General features: G+C 46.1%; 1 protein-coding gene across 1 annotated transcript in view; it reads left to right on the forward strand.

The window, feature by feature from the left end:
• The window catches only part of LOC102572547 (SITS-binding protein), an 87,859-nt gene that overhangs the window by 47,979 nt on the left and 15,919 nt on the right, over nt 1–23,961 (forward strand). The window contains exons 8-9 of the mRNA XM_006264855.4: nt 12,548–12,669; nt 15,072–15,251. Coding sequence (XP_006264917.2) covers nt 12,548–12,669; nt 15,072–15,251 — 302 coding nt within the window. The remainder of the gene's footprint in view (nt 1–12,547; nt 12,670–15,071; nt 15,252–23,961) is intronic.

Below are 23,961 nucleotides of genomic sequence, written 5' to 3' on the forward strand. Positions count from 1 at the left end.
CTGGGAGCAGGGGCTCTGCCCTACTGCCACTTGCCCAGCCAGGGCAGGGGGGTGGGGGGCAGGATGCAGGCATGGCTCATTCTGGGTGCTCATTCTGGGCAAGCAGCATCAGGGCAGAGCCCCCACTCCCAGCGCTGCTGTGCCCGCATCAATGCTGGGAGCCAGGGCTCTGCCCTGCTGGTGCTTGCCCAGCCAGCACGGGGGCCACGGGATACAGGTGCAGTCGCACTGGGAGCAGGGGCTCTGCCCTGCTGCTGCTTGCCCCCTTCTGCCCAGAACGAACCGTGTCTGCATCCCGCCTGCCCCCACCCTGGGTGAACAAGTGGCAGCAGGGGAGAGCCCCTGCTCCAAGTGCTGCCACACCCGCATCCGATGCACCCCTCCCCCCCCCCACTGCTCCCCTCCCTTCCCTGGCTGTGCAGCTTGCCCCAGCCCCAATCCCGCCCTCCCCCACATCCCTTACCTCCCCCCAACCCCAACATACTTGCCAGCTGGAGGCAGCTGAATCGCCAAATCATCTGAATCTTTTCCGAAGCTTTTCTGAATTGATTCGGATGCTTCAAATTGATTCAGACCTTTTAATTGGTTTTCCAATTTGATTTGGATTCGCAGATTCAGTCCCTGAATCAGGCTGAATCTCCTCCAAATCAAATAGGCTGCCAAAGCTTCACACAGCCCTGCTACCCACCCACAGCGCACTGTGACATAATCCTTGCAGCATGGCTTTCTATTCAGTAACATCTAGAGTAAGCTATATCCCCACATGGAACAAGCAAATTAGTCTACTGAATTGGCAAACAGTAGCCTAAGTCCTAGATTTACCAATGGTAGGTGTTACGACCAGGTATACCAGAGCACCAGGTGTTAACAAAAAGAGCCAAACCAGACATTCAGAAAGTGGGTGCCTAAAATTAGGTTCTTAAACACATATTTAGCAGCCTAAATAAATTACTCAATTTTAAAAGGGTGGAATACCTAGCAAGCCCTGCAGTGATCAACAGGAGATGGCGGGCAGTTGGCTTCACTGAAAGCTGAATATTTATGAGCTCTCTTCTGTTTTGGAACATTGTTGCCAGTAATACAGCATAGAGCTTTTCCATCTTCGTGGAGCTTTTTTGGGAAATCTAGCCATTGCCATGGTAAAATACTAGGTGGAGAACATTTGAAAAAAAACCCACCCTCCAAAGGAACTCAGAGCAGTGCTGGCAGATGTGCTGTCCTTTGGCATGTATGGGATCATATACAGCATTGTTAAGCCATGCTGACATGTAACTCCTTGGTATGTGTTCCAGAAGAATTAGACCAGAAAGCTCTTTCACAGTAAGAATTGCTTCTGCTTGTGTGTTTGTGCTGCACCTTGCACAGGGGCCTCAATCCTGATGAAGGGTCAGACCTGGACACAGGCATGAGCAAACCAGGCAGCCGCCTGGGCCCCAGACAGAAAGGGGGCCCAAAAATGGAGAAAAAAAAATTACAACTGCAAAAAAGAATTTTAATATTGTGCATATACATATACCTAATCCTGCATTTTTATTTCCACAAATTTAGTTTATATGTCTAAATAGTAATTTTTTTCTGTTGTTTGATTATTATTATCATTATCTCTGGCAAAGGGGGACCTGATACTAAAAGTCTGCCCAGGACCACCAGGAGTCTAGGTATGGCACTGTGGAGGGTCACTGGGTACCTACACTATAGCAACAATGCAGCCAAGGAACGGAGGTGGGGAACTGGCAGCAAGGTCTATATCAAGCTTTTCCTGCCAGACAGAGGCAATGGCAGTAGATGTGTGGGCTCCCATTCATACAGTGGACTGTCTGGCAAAAAGATGTAAACCTGTACCAGAACAATAATACTTTGTTTATGAAAGCCTCTGACTCCTAGTCAGGGGACCAGCTTTCTCATGCCTATAGTAGGGGGTTTTTAATCAAACCTAGATCATTATCTTTTTTTTACCCCCAAGGCAACTGTCTAGTGTTTCAGAGGGAAATCAGAGTCTGTTTCCATTTATACCATATGTTTCTTATAAATTAGTCAGTGATACCCTGTCCCTCCGCCGCTTTCTGCACAGATGGAGCAGACCCAGACTATTACTGCTAAGCTATTTAAGGAGTGATATGTAAAGGCAGGCAGAACAAGGTCACATCTTCTAGCCCTCTGGTCTCAGTCTCTTCTCTTTGAGTACAAGCTGTCACCATGGGGCTGTTATTTGTGTGGTACTACAGTGCCGTGTCTGGGAACAAGCCTTCTCTCTATGTTTTTCAATATCTTTCCTATTGTTTTTGGTTTGAAAGTATTCAGCGGCAGGTGGGCAAGGAGCCTCAGAATTTCATTTCTGAGGTATATTGTCATAAATCTGGCCACAAACCGTGATCCCCCAGCTATCCATCCAATCTGCTCCAGAAGCATTGCCCCCTGCTGCTGGAGATAAAGTAAGGTTCCTTGAATGCTGGTAGAGCTAAACGAGTCTCCCTTGCTCATCTCTAGTAATAATTTTATCTGAAGCCAAACTGGTAACATAGAAATGAAAATATTCATATCCCAAAGACATCTGGTTTCCCAGTTTGTATTTGGATACCTCACCGCACACATGTTGCATGTTGCTCACTTTTGGTAGAATACACTTATGGGGCATGTCCACACATGCATGCACGTGCATTTGCAGCAGCTCAAATAGAAGTGGTGCAAATTTGAACCGGGCTTTTTGCCTCAGCACACGTGCTCAGACATGCACTTTGTTGTGGAGCAAACTGTGCCACTTGGGGCAAAATAACCCTGCCTGGCTCCTCCTGGATCTGCAGCCAGGGGGAGCTAGAGCCCGGTGCTGTGCTGTCACCAGCAGTATAAAAAGTTGCCCTGTCCTGGCCTCATCCACACAAAAAGCTGCCCTGGCAAGCAGCTTGGGGTCTACTCGCTCTCAGGCGCTTCTGGGGCCCAGCCAGTTAATACCTGGGGACACTACCCCTTATGCCAGCTGAACTGCTGCAGCAGCATCCCAAATCCATTTTTAAAAATACTCCAAAATCCATGTTCTTCCACAATTAAAACAAAAGACCACTCTACACACACATGCACACGCATACATTTAATATTTTCATAGATTTCATAGACATTAGGGCTGGAAGGGACCTTGGAAGATCATCGGGTCCAGCCCCCTGCCCAAAGGGCAAAAAGTCAGCTGGGGTCATAGGATCCCAGCAAGATAAGCATCCAGTTTGCTCTTGAAGGTGTTCAATGTAGGCGCTTAAACCACCTCCAGTGGCAGACTGTTCCAGACCTTGGGGGCTCGGACAGTAAAGAAATTCTTCCTTATGTCCAGCCTGAAACAGTCTTGTAGTAGTTTATGACCATTCGACCTCATCATCCCTTGGGGCGCTCTGGTGAACAAACGTTCCCCCAGATACTGGTGGTCACCCCTGATTGACTTGTAGGTGGCCATCAGATCACCCCTGAACCTGCGCTTTTCCAGGCTAAAGAGCCCCAGGGCTCTCAGCCTGTCATTGTAGGGTCTGCTTCCCTGACCTCTGATCATGCGTGTGGCTCTTCTCTGGACTCTCTCAAGCTTCTCCACATCCTTTATGAATTGTGGAGCCCAAAACTGGACGCAGTACTCCAGCTGCAGCCTCACTAAGGCTGAGTACAAGGGGAGAATGACGTCCCGGGATTTGCTTGAGAAGCATCTATGGATGCAAGCCAGCGTTTTGGTCGCTTTACTGGCCGCAGCATGACACTGCAGGCTCATGTTCATCTTGTGGTCAATGATGACTCCCAAGTCTCTTTCTTGCATCGTGCTAGCCAACATATCTAGAGAGAGAGAGAGACAGTGATCAGCTGGGCAATGCTTTATTGGTATATTTACCATGTTAAAGCAATTTGGAAGCCTACCAGTGTGTCTATCATCATGACAAAATACAATCTAAATACCTATATGTGTTGATGTGGGCTGTTGGTTTTCTTCGCACATGATGGGTGTGTGATGGAGGGATGTGGTGTTTGCAGGAAGGGGGTGAGAAAGGGTGTGGGGGAAGGTGTATGGGTAGGTGTGGGGCAATTGCTGTGGGGGCTGCTCAGGTGGGGTGGGTCCCCTGTCGCCCACAGGGTGCAGTCCCCCCCACCCAGCAAATACATGGGGGCCAGTTCCCCCTGGAGGGCCACAATCCCTATCCCCTACAGGGCCCAAGCCCCCCTGCCCAGGGCCCCAGCCCCCCCCATCCAGGGCCCATAACTTACCTTTCACAGCAGCACTGGGAGCGGGGCGCTCTGAGCCTACTGCTGATGGCTATCAGCTCTCGGGGACAATGTGCTGGCCCTGGGGCTGCTTGTGCTGTTGCTGGGGCCCAGCCAGGCAGCACAAGCAGCCCCAGGGCTGGCAGGACCTGGCTGGACCTGGCATGCAGTCCCTGTGTGCTGCACCGGTTCCCACCTCTGCCCCACTATTCCTGCGGGGATGGCGGGAGCTGGCCCAGCCCTGTGTGGCTCGCTAGTCTTTCTTTGCACTGGAGCAGGTCACATGGCTCCGGGAGTCGCAGCTCCTGGGGACATCCTCCCCCACCAGTCCCCAAACCCCCCCACATCCTGCTGCCACCCCTTACACCCACCCACACCCATGAACCCCCTCCACCCCCATTCCCCTGCTTACCCTGGACAGTGCTGGGGGCCTGGGGCAGCAAGAGCACCAAGGAGATGCTCTAGCCGAAACCAGAGCATCTCTTCTGGAGGACTGACTCCCTGCTGGCTCCAGGCACGGTCTGGGACCGTGCCTTGCTCCACTTTTCTGTGGAGCTTTTATTTTTTTTGACCCCCTGCATCCAGGGGGTCTAATTTTCTTCCCATGCTGCAAGTTTGCAGCACGGGGAACATTTTTTCATTTCCGCATATGCCTCTTGCCCCGTCTCAAAGGGGTTTGCGCTCTATGTCAGTGAGCAATATACATCAACCCTCATCAAGACAGAATCCAAAGATGAGGAAGTAGAAGGATTGTGGGTTAGGCTACATGGGGGGCAAGGAGAAAGGGATTTGGTGGTAGGGGTCTGCTACAGACCCCCACATCAAGGGGAAGAAAGAGATTCGGGGCTCCTGAGGCAACTCTCGGAAACCATAAAAGCTAAAGAGGCGGTAGTCATGGGGGACCTAAACTACCCGGACATCTGCTGGGAGTCACAGACGGCAAAGTCCCACCGCTCACGCAGGTTTCTAACCTGCGTACAGGACCTCCACCTGACACAGGAGGTACACGGTCCCACTAGGGGGAATGCCATACTGGATCTGGTATTGGCAACGGGGGATGACATGGTAGGGGACCTCCAGATCGATATGAACACCATCTGGTAGCCATCTGGGGGACAGTGATCACCTAATAATAGAATTCACCATAAGACGTTGAGTTGGTAAGGTAACTAGTAGGGTGAAAGTGCTAGACTTTAGGAAAGCTGATCTCAATGAACTCAGGTGATTAGTCAAGGACACACTGCAGAGTAGGAGTTTTGAAGTGATGGGAGCCCAAGAAGGGTGGCTGTGCCTTAAGGAAACGATCCTTCGGGCACAAAGCAAGACGATCCCTGAGCGAGGCAAAAAAGGGAAAGGGGCCAGGAGGCTTCCCTGGCTGACCGCAGAAATCCAGGGCAGCCTAAGGGCCAAAAGGGGAGCACATAAAAAATGGAAACAGGGAGAGATCACCAAAGATGAATATACCTCCTCTGCTCGTGCTTGTAGGGAGGCAGTTAGACGGGCCAAAGCTACCATGGAGCTGAGGATGGCATCCCAAGTAAAGGACAAGAAGAAATTGTTTTTTAGATATATAGGGAGTAAAAGGAAGGCCCAGGGTGGAATAGGACCCCTGCTAAATGGGCAGAAACAATTAGTGACGGACAGGGGGGACAAGGCTGAACTCCTCAACGAGTTCTTTGCCTCAGTGTTCCTAAGTGAGGGGCACGACAAGTCTCTCACTGGGGTTGTAGAGAGGCAGCAGCAAGGCACCAGACTTCCATGCGTAGACCCTGAGATGGTGCAGAGTCACTTGGAAGAACTGGATGCCTTTAAGTCGGCAGGCCTGGATGAGCTCCATCCGAGGGTGCTGAAGGCACTGGCTGACGTCATTGCAGAGCCACTGGCGGGAATATTTGAACGCTCGTGGCGCACGGGCCAAGTCCTGGAGAACTGGAAAAGGGCCAACGTGGTCCCCATTTTCAAAAAGGGGAGGAAGGAGGACCCGGGCAACTATAGGCCAGTCAGTCTCACCTCCATCCTTGGCAAAGTCTTTGAAAAAATTATCAAGGCTCACATTTGTGAGAGCCCGACAGGACAAATTATGCTGAGGGAAACCAGCACGGGTTTGTGGCAGCCAGATCGTGCCTGACCAATCTAGACTCTTTTTATGACCAGGTTATGAAATGCCTGGACACAGGAGGAGGGGTGGATGTCGTATACTTAGACTTCAGGAAGGCCTTCGATACGGTATCCCACCCCATACTGGTGAACAAGTTAAGAGGCTGTGACTTGGATGACTACACAGTCCAGTGGGTGGCAAATTGGCTGGAGGGTCGCACCCAGAGAGTCGTGGTAGATGGGTCAGTTTCAACCTGGAAGGGTGTGGGCAGTGGGGTCCCGCAGGGCTCGGTCCTTGGACCAATACTCTTTAATGTCTTCATCAGTGACTTGGACGAGGGAGTGAAATATACTCTGTCCAAGTTTGCAGATGACACAAAGCTATGGGGAGAAGTGGACACACCGGAGGGCAGGGAACAGCTGCAAGCAGACCTGGACAGGTTGGACAAGTGGGCAGAAAACAACAGAATGCAATTCAACAAGGAGAAATGCAAAGTGCTGCACCTAGGGAGGAAAAATGTCCAGCACACCTACAGCCTAGGGAATGACCTGCTGGGTGGCACAGAGGTGGAAAGGGATCTTGGAGTCCTAGTGGACTCCAAGATGAACATGAGTCGGCAGTGTGACGAAGCCATAAGAAAAGCCAATGGCACTTTATCGTGCATCAGCAGATGCATGACGAATAGGTCCAAGGAGGTGATACTTCCCCTCTATCGGGCGCTGGTCAGACCACAGTTGGAGTACTGCGTGCAATTCTGGGCGCCACACTTCAAGAAGGATGCGGATAACCTGGAGAGGGTCCAGAGAAGGGCCACTCATATGGTTAAGGGCCTGCAGACCAAGCCCTACGAGGAGAGACTAGAGAAACTGGACCTTTTCAGCCTCCGCAAGAGAAGGTTGAGAGGCGACCTTGTGGCTGCCTATAAGTTCATCACGGGGGCACAGAAGGGAATTGGTGAGTATTTATTCACCAAGGCGCCCCCGGAGGTTACAAGAAACAATGGCCACAAGGTAGCAGAGAGCAGATTTAGATTGGACATTAGGAAGAACTTGACAGTTCGAGTGGCCAAGGTCTGGAACGGGCTCCCAAGGGAGGTGGTGCTCTCCCCTACCCTGGGGGTCTTCAAGAGGAGGTTAGATGAGTATCTAGCTGGGGTCATCTAGACCCAGCACTCTTTCCTGCTTATGCAGGGGGTCGGACTCGATGATCTATTGAGGTCCCTTTCGATCCTAACATCAATGAATCTATGAATCTAAGCTGTATAACCAGGCCTATAGAGTAGAGATAAATGCTACCAATAATGGTATCAGGGATACAAGCTGTAGCCATATTGGTCTGCAGGCGAAAGGAATCAGAACTTGTGGCAGAGGTGATATCTTCTATTAGACCAACTAGATATTTGCACACACACAAAAACATTATTTGCAAGTTTTCAGGTGTATACACCCTTCTTCAGGCACAGGAAAATGCAAAGATTGTAAACTTTCTCCTAGGTGGAATTGAAAATTCATGTTTCACAGGAGAGCTAAGGTGTTGCAAAATCTCCTGGTTTAAATAGTTCATTTTGTCCAAATTTGGCTTGGATAAAAGAGCAGTCTTTTTACCTCAAAGTTGTCTGGTGGCAAGCAAGATGGTATGGCACAGATAAGCACAGATACAATGACTGAACAGATTTCTTAAATAAAAATCACTAAATGAGTAAGAGATTATACTATCTTAGACTTTGTTTTGGACTGTAGTGACGACATTATAAATGAGCTGCTTGTAGAAAATGACCTAGAATTCAGCAATCATGAGTTGTTATGATTTGAAAGGTTGTACACAGGGAAAGATAAATAAAGTAGGCCTGTGGCTAAGGTTCTTGATTTCAAAAGGTCAACATTTGATACAGGTAACTTAATAATAAAGTCAGCTGGACTGAAGAGTTTTGGCTTTTGAATACAGAGGAGACTTGGAATTTCTTGATGTCAAGAGTGCACCAACCATCTGGATCTTATATCCGAAACATAGGGGAAAATGTTGTAGGAAAATGGTACCACAAGTGTAATGTATTTAGGCAGGGGGACCAGGTAATCCCCATCCTAAAACTCTGAAAGAATTGGAACCAAAATTGCAAGTTTGGGAGCAACGATTCTTATTTAAATCCATTAAGTCAGAATCCATTAAATCAATCATACTCCAGGTACTGTGTGACTGGAGAATACCACATTTAGTACCTATATATTTTAGAGCTAGGGGAAGAAAGTGGCTCGGGCAACTGCAATCTGACCTCTAGGCTTTAGAACAAATGTTAAAGGAAAGAATAATTAAATACATACAAAACTGGTTCCCAAAGCTATTTCTGCAATCCCACTTGCAGACCTACACCATATTGTTCCAGCTACATATATTAATCCCCCATAATTTCAGGTTCAGTTTTAGAAAAAACAGCTTTTTTGCTAAATATAAGCTAATAATTACAGATAACGTCTGCGCACTATTATCTTCCTTACAAAATCCACAAGGAGAATCAAATAACTGAGGAAATGACCCATTAAAAGTACTAGCAAAAAAAAATAAAAAATTCCACCCTCTCTTTTGCCCAAGGTTCACGATATTGTCTTCAGGCTGCAATTCTATGTGAGTACATATCGAGACAGTCTTAGGTAAATGGAAACCATTCATAGGTTTAAACAGAGAAAAGGTCTTTGTTAAAAGGCCAAATTTGAATTGAAGTGCTGGATTTAAACCTCAATGACATATGGCCCCCAAACCTTAGATCCTGGCTTTAGGGGCTCATAATCCATTTTCTCCTGCTATTTTAAGGGATGTGGGGAAGGAGCCAGTGGGTAGTTCTGTGGCAATTTTCCAAAATGTGTCACTACTCTTGGTTTTGACTGACTTCCTAAGACACACAGGTAGGGGTCCATCAGAACCCTGCAAGGCTTTCTTCACCTTACGAGATGTTTCTTAGCTCTGTGACTCCAGTGGTGACCTGCCATATGGATGGCCTCCGAGCTAAGGACCCAAGGCTTTTCAGTTTCCCTGCTCCCTGAAGTGGAGCCAGGAGCCTTGCAACCTCAACTTGACATGGGGCCACTCTACCACCACAATGGTGCAGATGACCTTGCATGGCACCCATCTGCTCTGAACGATAATATATACTGTTCTGATTTTTAGACTGACTCCATATTTGTTGATTGAGACTTCTGTGACTCTTATTAAGGGGGGAAAAGGTAGACTTATAAGTGGAATAACATGTCATTTCACTTAACCCCGTCCAGGAGGCACTGTTTTAGGAGGTCTCAGCTGTCTTAATAGTAACTCTTCTTTTGCCCATTCTTACTCCACAGTGGAAATATCTACACAAGACACTACTGCACAGTAGTTACTGCACCGTTATTTAGTACTTGTATAATCTAGTACTAAATAAATGCTCAGTAACCAGAGTTCTGGCGCAAAAGTGCCGGTGATCACTTTTTTTAGTGATGCTACTGTGCAGTAGCCTAATAATACTACACACTAGCATATTAACACTGTCTGTGCTGTGACATGCTACTGTGCAGTATTATTCAGCTACTGTGCAGTTAGCATCTCATGTAGATGCTCCCAGTGAGAGAAACTGAGGAAATTTAGGCCTCAAACAGGCACAGAGACAGTTACCATGCAGCAGCTGAGTCCATCTGTTCCATCAGCATCCTCTTAATTTAGCTGCCTTATTCTGCCCAGACTTGTTCTCATTTGTGCCTAACCTTCCTTGTAGGACTGTCCCATTCATCTTCTGGTCTAAGCTTTTCCCTGTGGATCTAGTGAGCCTCTCAGTCATAATTATTAGTCCCTACCCTCTTTCAGATGTCACCCAACCCTCTCATAGTTCAAGCCATGTTTAATCCAGACACCTCAGCTTCCAAATAAGTAATTTTGTGCCTGGTTTCCCTCATGATTCAGTCACACATTCAGGTTTCTAACTGTCCACTGTATAAATAATCAAGCTTAGACACAATTACCGGCAGTGGATAAAATTCTCCATTTGCTTCAATTAAGTTATGCCAATTTACATCAGTTGATGATGTGGATTTATATTTCTAAGTCTGACACAGACTGCGATATTCCAAGGAGGCATTCCAGTGCATAGGTAGCAACTTTGGTTTTTGCCAGTGGGTGCTTGCAAATGTAAAAAAACCTCCCAAAAAGCGGTGCTTTGAACTTGGCATGTTCCTGCACCAAGCTGCAAACACATGCCTAGAACAGGCAGTGTATTACTTCAACCCAGTTCTGCAGCATCTGTAGAGTTCAGGCACTTTAGCGGGGGGGGTTTGACACTTTAATCTAATAGCCCATTGGATCAGCTTTAGTTAAGTGTCAAAAAGCCCCGCTAAAATGCCTGATCTTTACAGACACTGAAGAGCTGGGTTGAAGTAACATGCTACTTCTTCTGGTAAAGCATGCTTTTGTTTTGTTTTTTTAATGTCTGCAAGCATCCACGGCTGTGTCTCATGGGTGCTGAACACCTGCTATTTTTTTTCAGTGGGTGCTTGAGCCCTGGAGCACCCACGGAGTTGGCACCTATGTTCAGGTGCCACTGGATTTCGATGGGAGTTGGATGCTGAATTCAAACCTGTTCGAAATTCCAGCTATAATCTTACCTCGCAGTATATCCATACTCTGCGCCTCACTTCTCCATCCATAAAACAGTAATAATCCCTTCTTTCTCACACTAATCTGTCAAGATTGCAATCTTTTCATGGGAGCTGTCTCTACTATGTTTATGTACAGTACTTAGCACACTGATGATATGTTATCCTTTGGGGAGCCTAAATGCTGCTGTAATAAAGAAATACACAGGTCTTTCCAAAGGTCACTATTAGATTGTGGGTCTGATAGGCAAAATCATCTAACACAGCTTAAGAACCTCGGTTCCACTGAAATACAGTTGACTTTAGAGCTCATGTTCATTAATTATTTGGATAATGGAACTGAGGGCATATGTAGCAAATTTGCAGATGCCACAAAGTTGGGTAGAGTTGCAAACACTCTGTAGAGCAGTAATAGGATCCAGAATGGATCAACAAGGACAAGTGCAAAGTCTAACACTCAGGGTGAAATAATTACATACAATCTTGGGAATAAATGTACCTTCAGAGGACCTGGAAGTTATAGTAGACCATAAGCTGAATATGAGCCAACAGTGTGCTCTTGTGCTAAAAAAGCCAACAGCTTGCCAGGTTGTCTTAACAGAAGTGTCACTTACAAATCAAGGGAAATGATTCTTTCACTCTATTCAGCACTGGTGCAGCCTCAGCTGGAGTACTGTGTCTAGTTTGGGCCCCCATACTTCAAGAAGGATGTGGATAGACTGAAAAGGGTCCAGTGCAGAGCAACCAAAATTATTAGCAGCCTGAGAAGCAACACTTATGAGGAAAGGCTGGAAGAGCTAGGGTTAGTTATTCTGGAGAAGAAAAGAATGATGAGGGATTTGATAACAGCCTTCAAATACCTGAAGGGTGATTATAGAGAGGATGGAGATAGGTTTTTCTCCATGGTTACAAGGGACAAGACTAGCAACAATGTCCTCAAGCTGCAGCAGAGAAAAGATATGTTGGAGATTAGAAGGAACTTCCTGAATATAAGGGTGGTCAAGCTTTTGAACAGGGTACCTAGAGACGTGGAATCTCCACCCTTAAATATTTTCAAGAGCAGGTTGGACAGACATTTGGCTGGGATGGTTTAGTCAGGTTGATCCTACCTTAAGCAGGGGGATGGACTAGATGACCTTGTGAAGTCGTTTCTGGCCCTACTTTCCTATGATCCTAAATCATTTAGGCATGTTTGAAAATGTTTCATTTCTGCATCATTGCCTTTATAACCTGAATTGTTCACAACTGTGAAAGCAACATGACATTTGCCTTTGTGTAATGTCAATGTTTTCAGGCTTTTCCCCTGTGAAAACATGCTCATGGCCCATGAGTTGCATCCTGGTTTGCTGTCTGGCAGAGAAGCCAAGGATTGAATGGATCTGAGGATTCCAGTACTTTGCTACTCACCAGAACATGTGGCAATGTGCTGCAAGACTCTGTGAAGGAAACTTGCTCTGATGCTCTTTGTACTGTGGATAAACCCTGGACCTCTAAGCTCTTGGGCTTACAGTTTGACTCCTTATTGCAACAGATTCTAGTATCTCATTATGAATTGCTACGTTCATTTTTACTTTGCCTTTCTACTAATGGAATCCATTCTGCTCAGGAGGGACCCTTACCAATGAGTTCCTGACAGATGAAGAGCTCTATATTCGGTGGTTGCAGATTGTGACCTTCCTTCCTGTAATGTCCTTTAGCACTCCGCCATGGGTCTGCTGTGATGACTGGGTATGTACTCTCTATGCATCATACCATCAAGTGTTCCCTGGCACCACAAGATCCAGATAATGTGCTCTATAGAGACTCTTATACAAGAATCTGAAGGGCTTTGCCAATGTTAGTCCCAATAATAGCACTGTGAAACAGGTATTACCCATCCCCTTTTTGCAGATAATTTCTGCGCCTCAGCTTGTTTATGCCAGAAGTAGTCTGTATTTGGGTGCCTAAAATTGGGTTTCCAAATCAATAGGTTCCTAATGTGCATGGCTTGTTTCTTCAGTAATGTTCAGCAATTTTAGGCTCAAGTTCTGTCAAAGCAATGGGGGAAATAAATTCCAGGATAAAGGCTCTCCAGTACGAACTGTTTTGCCTTGCAGGTTTAAATTTAGGGTCTGTTAGCTCAAGCTTTTCAATTGATCTCCAAGAAAGTCAAGTCACTTCCTGTGGAAATGGTGCAATATGGTCCTTGTGGTTAAGTTTGCCCAACAACTGGGCAAAAGCTGCCTTTTGCCCCATCTGTGACTTGGGAGGGTCATCAAGCCAATTTAGATAGAGTACATTGCACTTCTCCTCACTAGAAGTCCAAAAGATGTGGTTGACCTTACCAGGACCCATAACTGAAGGAAATGCTTGTCCTGAAGTAGTTGAAAAATCCCATTTGGGCCATTAGTGTCATCTGAGATTCAGGAGTGACCAGGAAACCAAAATCACCATCTAATTTTTTGCCAAGCAAAGAGTAGGAGGGCCTCTGAGAAGTAGGAGCAGGAATCACATATACTGGACTCCTAGGGTACATCTCTACAAGGATAATGCAGGGGCCCCTGTTTCCCACAGGACAAATAGCAGTGGCACATATTTGTGCTGCTGCTATTTGTCCCCAGGCACACCCCTGCACGTGTGTTCTGGCACACAGCAAAGGTACCCAGATGGGGTAGGGAAGGCTGGGCCCAGCACCTGTGCCTGCCCCAGGACCCTTACCCAGGGTTCTGGGTACCTCTGGGGCAGCAGCAGCACCGAGCCAGCCACTCAGAGCCTGGCCATCAGCCAGAGAATGGTTGTGATTGGCCAGGCTGTGGTTCTGGAGGCGCACACATGCTGCATTTTTCGTGGTAGTTTTTTTTTACACTGAGATCTCCAGGTATAAAAAAAACCCCACCGTGCTGTAAATTAGCAGCATGATGCATGGGTGCATGTGTGCTGTATGTAGTTTGCAGTACCTTAAACAGCTTTGAAGTGCTGCAAACCGCATGTGCATGCTCATGGGGACATGTCTGTAGCATCCTTCTTCTAACCTGTAGACTCCATGGTCTTCTTTTGAACTTATGACAGCTCTCTCCCATCCAGATCTCAATTTCAGCAAAGCAGGAAGAGAACAAAGCATTCATCCATTCAGGTCTGATGAAAGCAAGTTGTGTACCATTGACACAGAGATGTCAGCACCAGTATTCATGAAGCCTTGCTACATTGTCATGCATGCTGAAGGGGAGTGGTGATATGCACCATCTCTCTCTCTCTCTCTCTCAGCAAACATGTACCTGGGGGAAATGTAATTCCCAACCTTTTCAGTTTAGTAGATGCATCACCTCCGAGGCACTGACTTTTCCATAGTGAGGACGGAAAATCAGACAGAAATAGCAGCCAAAGAAGCACATGTTTCTGCATCAGTACTTCTCTCCCCTCCATATACTATCACCACATCAGTACTTCTCTCCCCTCCATATACTATCACCACTGCAACAACATAGGAAACTTATTTTTTTCTTTATGATTTGGTTTTAGCATCAACTAGCTGATACCAGAAAGGGAATCAGTAAGGCTGGTTCATCCAAACATGCCATTTGTTCTGATGGTGACAGACATGTTTCCCTGAGGATTCAATTTTAGGATGATAAGTCTGGTAAAATTCAAGCTGAAAGACTTAGGAGTTAAATCACACCCTCTATGTCAGTAGTCAGAGGTGGATCCAGTGGGGGCGCAGAGGCACAATCACACCCCCTTTTGATTCCCATTGCCAGTATAAGGAGAAGATTCCCAGGTCCTCATCGGGGAGGCCATTGGGTATGTGTGTGAGGGAGCTAGTTGACACCCCCAGGCTCTCTCCAACCCAGTGCTAGCCCTAGAGAGCTACAGTTTTACTTTTTGAGTAAAGGAGCCCACAGCAGGAGGGGTACAGGGATCCCACACTCATGCCACAGCAGTAGCAGCTGAGATGCAGGGAGCTCACACCACACCAATCTGCCACAGCTGTTTGCACTTGCTTGTCCAGTGGTTCACTGATCATTTTTTTGCTAGGATTAATTGTCCATGCTTTTCTGCATGACCTTGTTTTCCCTCTGGGAGTGAAAAGTCTTGTTTTTCTGTTCTCTTTACCATCTATTAAGTGAGAGAACTTGTTGAATTCTTCTTCCCAGGTGCTGAATCTCACTAGACAGTACATACAGAGGCATCAAGAGTTTGTTGTCCCACTCATTTTAAAATACAGCGAGGAGTGGCTATCCATGGGGTATCCCATCTTCCGGCCAGTGTGGTGGCTCAGCCCTAATGACCCTATCACCTTTACAGTAGATGATGAATTTCTCATTGGAGATGAGGTAGGTAATGCAGACATGGGGACTAATTCCACTCAGGGGCATTTTCACAATGTAATTTAGACCAGCTGACTTCTGTGGTTCCCCTTCCCATTACCCCAGCTCCCCCACCAAGCAGTCTGGATCAAATGGAGTTTGTTAGAAACTTTGGGATTGATCCAAAGCCCATTAAAACCAATGGAAGATTCCTATCTATTTCAGTGGACTTTCGATGGAGCCATAGACTTGGAAAAGACCTAGTAAATCATTCATACTCATCCAGATTTGGGGGCCAGCGAATTATTTTCCTCAGTGATCTCAAGTGCTTTCCCCAGTCTAATTTTTAACTGGGTCTAGCAACTGAGAATCTACCATGTCTTTTAATTCTGCCATCTTCCAGATTCTACCATCAGAAAATGCCTCCTAATCTTAAACCTAATTTTTTTTTCTTCTGAACTTTGTTACAACTCTAGCCCCATTATCACCTCTCCCATCAGATGTCTAGGCTGTCCAAACATGTGCAGTCATGGCCAGATGCTCACCTTGACAATCTCTTAGCCCAGGGAGGCATCCTTAGGTTCTTAAACCTTCCCTACAATGTCAGCTTCTCTAGGCTCTTCATACTTTTTATTGCTCTTCATTTTTGTCTTCACTCCAGTTGCCCCACCTTTGGAAACATTGGCAAACACTACACAAGACTAATTGTCGCCTGTGGAAAATTCTCTGCAGTGTCAGCATTTTGTATTTAGGTTTATGACCCTTTGGCAGGATAGCTGCCTTGTATAGTGTTGGTATAAAAACCAGGGGTTTCCAACTGTAGTGATCACTGGGATGAGTAAATACAGGCATAGGTGAATGAGAAGAACAACACACTTTAATTTGTGGAGCATGACACAATGTCTGCAGACCCTTTTTCTGAATCTCACTAAGTGACTAGCTAGAGGCTCTATCACTAAGGGATCATTTCCCAAATCCCAACTCCCTCAGCCTTCTACTAGGGAGCATCCATAAAGTATAACTTCTATCACTATACCAACCATCCAAGGAAAACCATTGCTTTTATCTTCCATTCTATTTCCTTAATAACCCCTATCCCTCAAGTTTCATAAAAACATTGGCTTGTTGCAGAATGCTCTGTGCCTGTGCACTTAAAGGACTGGGTGTATACAGTCAACTTAGGCTGTCATGAAGCTGCTTTTGGAAGCAGGCAGAGATGTCATTTATGGTAAAATGTTGGTACTCTGGGCAGCATGGTTGGGAGGGAAGCAAGTGCTCTTCTGCTGGCACAGGAGCTTCTGCAGTTGTGCTTTTGGCTGCTGCTGCCGCAGCACAAGCTCCCCAAATATGGACTTCTGCAGTGGCAGCAAGCAGTGTGGGTTTTCATTCTGGCGCCCCCACTGAATTGGTGCTTGGGGTTGATTCATTGCTTGCCATTCATCCCCAGGTTACACTGTGCAGTTTTGGCACGCTTGCTTCTGGTAGTCTTGCTTTGGAACATAGAGGCATTGTGCATTTGGTTGATATTGGAACGATTACTGGGACTTCATTTAAATTTTTATTGAATTTGCAGATAGAGTGATGCTAAGGAATCAAAATAGATATTAGAGGAAGTGTTGGTTGCAATCATCCTTAACAGTGCCCTGGAGCTGCATGAAAAGAGGGAACACTGTTATAGTTTACAAATGACTTCTGTTTTTGACTGATTTTGCTTATTTTTAACTGTTTCACCTGTTTTCCTGCTAATTAGCATTTGTTACACTCCTGGACAAAAGGCAAACGGGAGGCTAAAAGCTGAGAGCTTAGAATCTCCTAAAATCTAATCTCACATCTATCACTCACTTTCTAGAGCCTTGGACAAGTCCTATCAACTCCTTGTTCCAGGTTCCCTTTGTAAAGCAAGGATAATAATGATAGTACTTATCTACTTCTTGGGGACTAATCAGTGTTTTGAAGGTGAAAACCACAAAGGACCTGGTCCAGTGCAACTTCACTAGCACTGTCCTCAATAGTGTCTTCTACTGATTCTAGAGTAATTATTCAAAATGAATATTCATTTGAAAGAGCTCCCTCCCCCCCTAACCTGTTTCTCCACTCTCCTTGCCCACTTCAAAGCACACCTATAAGTAAATGTAAGCTGGAGAAATGAAATAAAGTATAAATTTTCCAGACAGTTAACAGCCTCCTCAAGACATCACCAGCCATGGTCCAAGAAAGAAAGATTACAAACCTACTTGGTTCTATGTATCAGTCATTCACTAAAAACTGTCTACCCAACTTTTGGCAGTTGATTTCTGCATAGATGCCTCCCAGAATCCTTTGTTTCACGAGGGAAAAAGAGGGTTCTGAGATGCCTTTGAGGATTGGTTGCAACTGGGTGAAAGCTGGAGGTCATGATGTGAGAAAAGCGTGAGATTATCTGACACGGAGTCACAGGCTGGGGTCAGTGTCAGGATCCAGGCATGTCAGCAGCTGGTCTGTGTACAGGATTTACTTACATGAAGCCATTTTTTGACCTCATGGGCTGCTAAATTGCAGAGCCATTCATACTATTTATGCTACAGTATTTTAAACAACACTTGTTTAGACTAATAAGGCAAATGAGCGTTATCAATTAGCATTTAACAAGATAGCTGTAGTACTTTAAAAAGCAATCAACATTTTTCTGCATTTTCTACTAGAGTTTCAAACACCACGGATATCTAATTAGGTTTCCTGAAACTTTCCTTATTTGTTCAGATCAAGATTAATTTAAGTGCCTAAACACTTTTGCAACTTTGGGATGTTCACACGTTGATCTTGCCTTGAGTATCTCATGTAGCTGCCTCCACAGATTTATCACTTTCATTGCAGAGAAATATGCTAAGTGTTCATTTAGCATATAAACTGCATAAACTGTAGCGTGAGTTATGGCCTTATTAAGTCTAGACAATCAAAGAGCTTTCTTATTGGCTTATTAGAAACTTTAAATAACCTTTTTGTCTATTAAATAATTCTGCTTTGATATTTTATATTTTGCTCCTCTTTTCCTTAATTATTTACATAGGTAAGATATCAAGGTGGCTTAACATCTCATCTGCTTCTTCAGTGTATTCCCTGAACTTGTGATCTCTTTATGACCTCACAGTTTTCTTCAGAGCAACACACAAACAGAAGATGGCTTTAATTCCAAATAACATCTATCTGTGTGTTAGCTCCTTAGTAGAGTTTTGCCAGAGGTGGTTTTAATTCGAGGTGTTTTGGGTTTTTTAGCTAGGGAGAAAGGAATTTCAAAGCCTGATTTTAAAAGAGGGGCTGTAAATAAGGGGGAATAACTGGCCCCAAGTTTTCTGAAATGACTAGTGAGCTGGAGTGCTTTAGTTTTTGGGTGTCCAAAATGAGGTATTTGATGCAGCATCTGGGGCAGGGGCCAGTGTATGGGCTGATTCAGTGCTCCATGGGTTGGGTCATACAGCTCCACAGGATGCATCCAGCCTACAGGCTGCATGTTTGATATCTGTGCCTTAATACAACCTTGCACCTACCCTCTGGAAATTAAGGTAAAAGCGGGGGGGGGGGGGGGGGGGGTAGTAAAGCACTGGAACAGGCTACCCAGAGAGGTTGTGGAATCTCCATCCTTGGAGGTTTTAAAGACACAGGTAGACAAAGGCTTGGCTGGGATGATCTATTTGGGGATGGAGCTGTGCCAGCCTACAAGTGAAAAGCCCCTGTTTCCCATGTTTTTTCCTTTAAAGGAGAATCCATTTTTAAAGTTTGTTCCTGACCCTTTCATATATTCTTGAGACCCACTTTTGGGTCACAACCCACAGGTTAAGAAACACTGGTATACAGCATTCCCTCTAAGCTGCGCCTGGCAGTGCGGCATGAATGTGCCTGTGTGGCCATGCGCGCCACGCAGCTTACAGGGCAGTGCAATCCCAGGCTGTGCCTGTGTGATAGCATTCACCCGGCTCTTCGATATGCTAGGATGAGTCTGAGTGATTGATGACACCCTCTTGCACTGGTAGAGGTACTGAGCCTTTTCCTGACTTTCCCTTGACTCTGCCAGCAGCAAAAGACATTGCCAACGAGGCCTAGTAGCCAAGGTTTTAACAAACAGCCAAGTGAAGGGAGTGAGACTGCGGCTTCCCGCTAGCAGATTGCTGGTGGGCTGCCGGGGGGGGCTTGGCAAAAGGAAAAAAATGCACGTGTTTCAGGGAGAGAAATATAAACGTTTCAATTGAAAACATATTTTATGATTTGTGTGTATTATTTGATCTTGAAATGTGTGGGCTAGGTGGGCTTTTCTGGCTGTGCTGGGACTGACTATTGTATAGCAGCCACATATGAGTTACACCAGGCCTGCCCCTCTCGTTGTTCACAACATGACCCTGGCACCTCACTTGAAGGAGGTTGACCCAGAGGAAACAGACATGCTGTACCTCGCCCGTTCCTGGCAGATGAGCTCCAATCCTGCAGACTCTTATCTCGCTTGCACAGAAATCAGAGATAACACTCACTTTTACCTCACCTTGTGGCTGAGGAGATGCGGGGTGGGTTTCTGGGCGGATGATTCAGTAGGTGGCTCTGTGAGCTGGAACTATTTCTATTCCCCAGTGTGATGTTGCCAGACCCCCTGCTGCTGTGGAAGCATTCATTTTTCCAGTTGAGATAAAACCACAGTCCTTGATCACTTTTATTCGTTTACGAATTCCATGACACCTCTCCTAAAGAGGGGCATGCTGACCTTGGCATCCTGAGACCTGTCTGCTTGCTTCTGCACTTAACCCTTCTCCAATCCTTGTCCCCATAATCAGTTGGGCCAAATAAGATCCTGATCACAAACAAGAGTTCACGGTGGAAAATGTTATTTGATGATAAACTTGGCTGAAAACATTGCTACAATAACAACAGTTTGGAATTTTGGCTGTAATGTTGAAGATTAGTTACAATCACAAGAAAACTAAAACATATTTCCTTCCCAAGAAACATTTGAATTGAAAAATCTCCTGTGCGATTGAATCAGACAGTTCCAGCACAGAAATGTGGTCTGCATTAGCAGGGAGAGATTCTTGTCTAAGATACCACAAGCTCAAGAACAAAGATTGAAGCAGCCTCAGACCTTTCTCCTAAGAGGTGCAAAGCCAAAGTTTGGCTGAAAATTCAGCTCCTAAAATATTGTTCTTTTAAGTGTTTTCCAAGCAAATAGTGTAAGGCCTCTATGTTCTGAACTGATTCAAGAAAAAGCCTATTCCACTTTCCAAAGCCAACCTGGACTAAATATTTTATGAGCTCTGAATTTGGATACACATTTGCTAAAGATTTTTCAGGCACTTAGAGATGTGAGGGGCTGGCAGTACCCAAATACCTCAGAAAAGAGCATACTTGTTGAACTCCTAGCACTATCAGTTTCAGAAAGCATCTCAATCCAAGTAGAGGTATTTTCCTGAAGGATTTTCACTACAGTACTGGAAGGGTTTAAAACCTTGGAGCGCTGCATTGAGCCCTTTGTAGGAATCTTCCCTTGCTATAAGCTCCTTCTACAAAGTGAAGTACAAAAGGCCTTCATGTTAAAGCTTGAAGGTGGTTCATGGGCTGACTTTAGTGAATTTTGCATCAGACCCTTAATGAGTCACTTCAAGTAGGAAGAATGTGCTAGTTTTTAGTTCCGGTTCTTATCCTAGTAAAATTCAGGACCAAATTTCCACAGATTTCAATGGGAGCATGATCTGACCCATAGCAATGTCCTTCCTATATTCATAGTTAAGTAAGTGGTAAAGATCTAGAAAGAGGATGTAGAGAGATACAGGTTGTTGTGTTAATACAATGGAAAATACAATGGAGTACAATGAAAAAGTGCATGGGTAACTTATAGCAATGTAACAAACTGGGTCCTGGACTTCCAGGGGAATAAGAATGTGTAAAGGCAGAATTTTAAAGTAGAGAATTGCAAGTGCAAGTCATAGAATCATAGAAAATGAGGGTTGGAAGGGACCTCAGGAGGTCATCTAGTCCAACCCCCTGCTCAAAGCAGGACCATCCCCAACTACATAATCCCAGCCAAGGCTTTGTTTAACCAGGCCTTAAAAACCTCCAAGGATGGAGATTCCATAACCTGTATGGGTAGCTTGTTCCAGTGTTTTATTACCTTCCTAGTGAGAAAGTTTTTCCTAATATCTAACTTAAATCTCCCTTATTACAACTTGAGACAGTTGCTCTTTGTTATGTCATCTGCCACCACTGAGAACAGTCTAGCTCCATCCTCTTTGGAACCATCCTTCAAGTTATAGTCATAGAATAATAGAAAATGAAGGTTGGAAGGGAACTCAGGAGGCAGAGATGGACCTGAGCAGGCTGTGGGGCCCGGGACAAATCAGCCTGTGTGGGGCCCCGCCCCTGGATGCAAGGAAGCCAGCGGCGGATTCAGTGGCAGGGGGGGTGCTGAGTGGCTGGACATGAAGCAGGTGGCAGCATAGAGTCACTCTGCATGGCTCTGCAGAGCCCCCCAAAGCGTGGGGTCACCCAAAGCACAGGGCTCAGGGCGGTCATCTCAATTCACATCCCCCCGGGACAGCCCTGTCAGGAGGTCATCTAATCCAACCTCCTGCTCAAAGCTGGACTATCCTCAACTATATCATCCCAGTTAAGACTTTGTCTAGCTGCATCTTAAAAACCTCCAAGGATGGAGAGTCCACAACTTTTAAAAGCAGGCAATGCTGTTATGCCTGTACTTTAAAATATTCTCAGAATTAAAAAGCAGGTATAACACAATGTCATAGAGCTGCTTGAATGACAAAATCATCTATCTCATACTAACTGGATTTAAAACTCTGCCAAAATTCACAAAGAATATTTCATGCTCTACTATAGATATTTCCTAGGGCTGTATGAAGCTTCAGTAACCAATTTGATTCGGAGTAGATTCAGCCCGATTTGGTGGCCAAATCACCGAATTCGAATTGAGAGACCCATTAAAAGGTCTGAATGCATTCAGAAGCCTCCAAATCGATTCGGAGAGATTCAGAGAGATTCAGAAGGCTTGCAGGAAACAGAACTGAGAAGAGGGATGGGGAGGGGTAATCTTCCATATATGGAAAAGGCTGAGAGTTGGGGGAAGACTGCTCTGATATTGATATCTGTAGCTGGCCAGTGACTGTGATCTTTCTCTAAATTCCCTTCCCATCACAGTTCTCTGGGGGAGACATAGAAACAACATATAAAGCTGTTTGAAGTGATCTGTGCCTTTTGTGAGCTGTGTCACTCTTGGACCAGCAGTGTCTCAAGGGTTCTGGCTTGCTACCTAGTTTCTTGGTAGGTAGTCTCTCTTCTTGTAAGTCGTATCCAATCCTTTCCTACTTACCCTTGCCTACAATCCCTATTGTTATCCCTATCCATTCCTTTCAATTAATTCTTCCCCCAAAATCCTCTTATTTGTTCTTATTAGTCTGTCTTGATTCTTTCCCCCCACAACAAGAAATCTGTGTTTTCCCTGACAGTGTCTCATCACTATGCAAGAAAGCACAACACATATTACAGACATGCACACATTTTGCAGCACACCAAACAGAATGAAGCGTGCTGGAAAGGCAGGTGCCAGGTTTTCTGGCAGGGAAGAGAGAGGGGGCAGAGGGAGAGCTGCAAGTTCCCCCCACCCCAAACGTAGATGCACCCTCTTTCCTAGCAGCAATGAGTCTTCTGCTGCTAGTGGGAGCAAGGATGTGGTAGCAGTGCTTGCACCTGCACCACTACCACCAACACCACTAACCAGCAGCAGCATGACATTCTCCACCCCAATTTCAGTTCCCAGCATAAGCTTTCCAGTGCCAGAGGAGGAGCTGGATCTGGAAGCAGAGGAGCTCAGGGCTATAGCAAAGAAAATTCTGGGGAAGGAGGGGGAATCTGAGTTTGTGCTCCACACCCCTCAAAGTTCCCCTAGAGGCAGGTCTCCTCTGGAAGGCACCTCAAAGGAGGTTGTGGGGGCAGGTGGCTCAGCTCCTCCTGTTGTTGTGCCTCTGCCTGGTGAGGAGAGGGATAAGGCAGGATCCCCACCCTCAACCCAGAAGCAGGTGGTAGTGTAGTGCGGGATCATTTTGAGGTAGCAGATGATCCCAGGTATGCTACCTGCCAGCACTGCTGAAGGGAGATCAGCCAGGGCAAGGATGTGAAATACTTTGCCACCATGGTGATGCTGTTGCGTCTCAGGAGGCAGTACCCTCTTGCCCTCAGCTTGGCACCAGTGGGAGCATGCCCAAAAAGAAGTCCTGCTATCATTCCAAAGCCCCCAGCCCCAAGAAGCAGGCTACCCTGAACCAGTGGCAGGCCACCCTGAACCAGTGGGGGAAGGGTGGAGACAAAGGGGGGAAGGTTTTGAAGGCAAGTGAAGTGACCTAGAGCATTGGGGAGATGCTTGCTCTGGATGGCCCTTCTCCTTTGTTGAGCGTCCAGGGTTCAGGCAGCTCATGACCTTCATGGCCCCATCATACTAAGTGCCCGCACCTTTAACAGGACGGTGGTGCCCTCCCTATATGAGGTATGCAGGGAGTACTTGAGGGAGGGGCTGCAGAAGGCAGGGCTGTAGGTAGCTTTGAACTTCACCTCAGATATCTGGACCAGCTGGGATGGAGATCATGCCTACCTCTCCCTCACAGAGCACTGGTTTGATCAGTCTTGGTGTTAGTGGACTCTTCTTCAAGTGGAGGTGATGGATGGGTCCCACACAGCAAGGGAAATCATGATGGCCATGAACCGCATGGTGCAG

This window comes from Alligator mississippiensis, chromosome 2, assembly GCF_030867095.1.
Source record: "Alligator mississippiensis isolate rAllMis1 chromosome 2, rAllMis1, whole genome shotgun sequence".
Lineage (NCBI taxonomy): Eukaryota > Metazoa > Chordata > Crocodylia > Alligatoridae > Alligator > Alligator mississippiensis.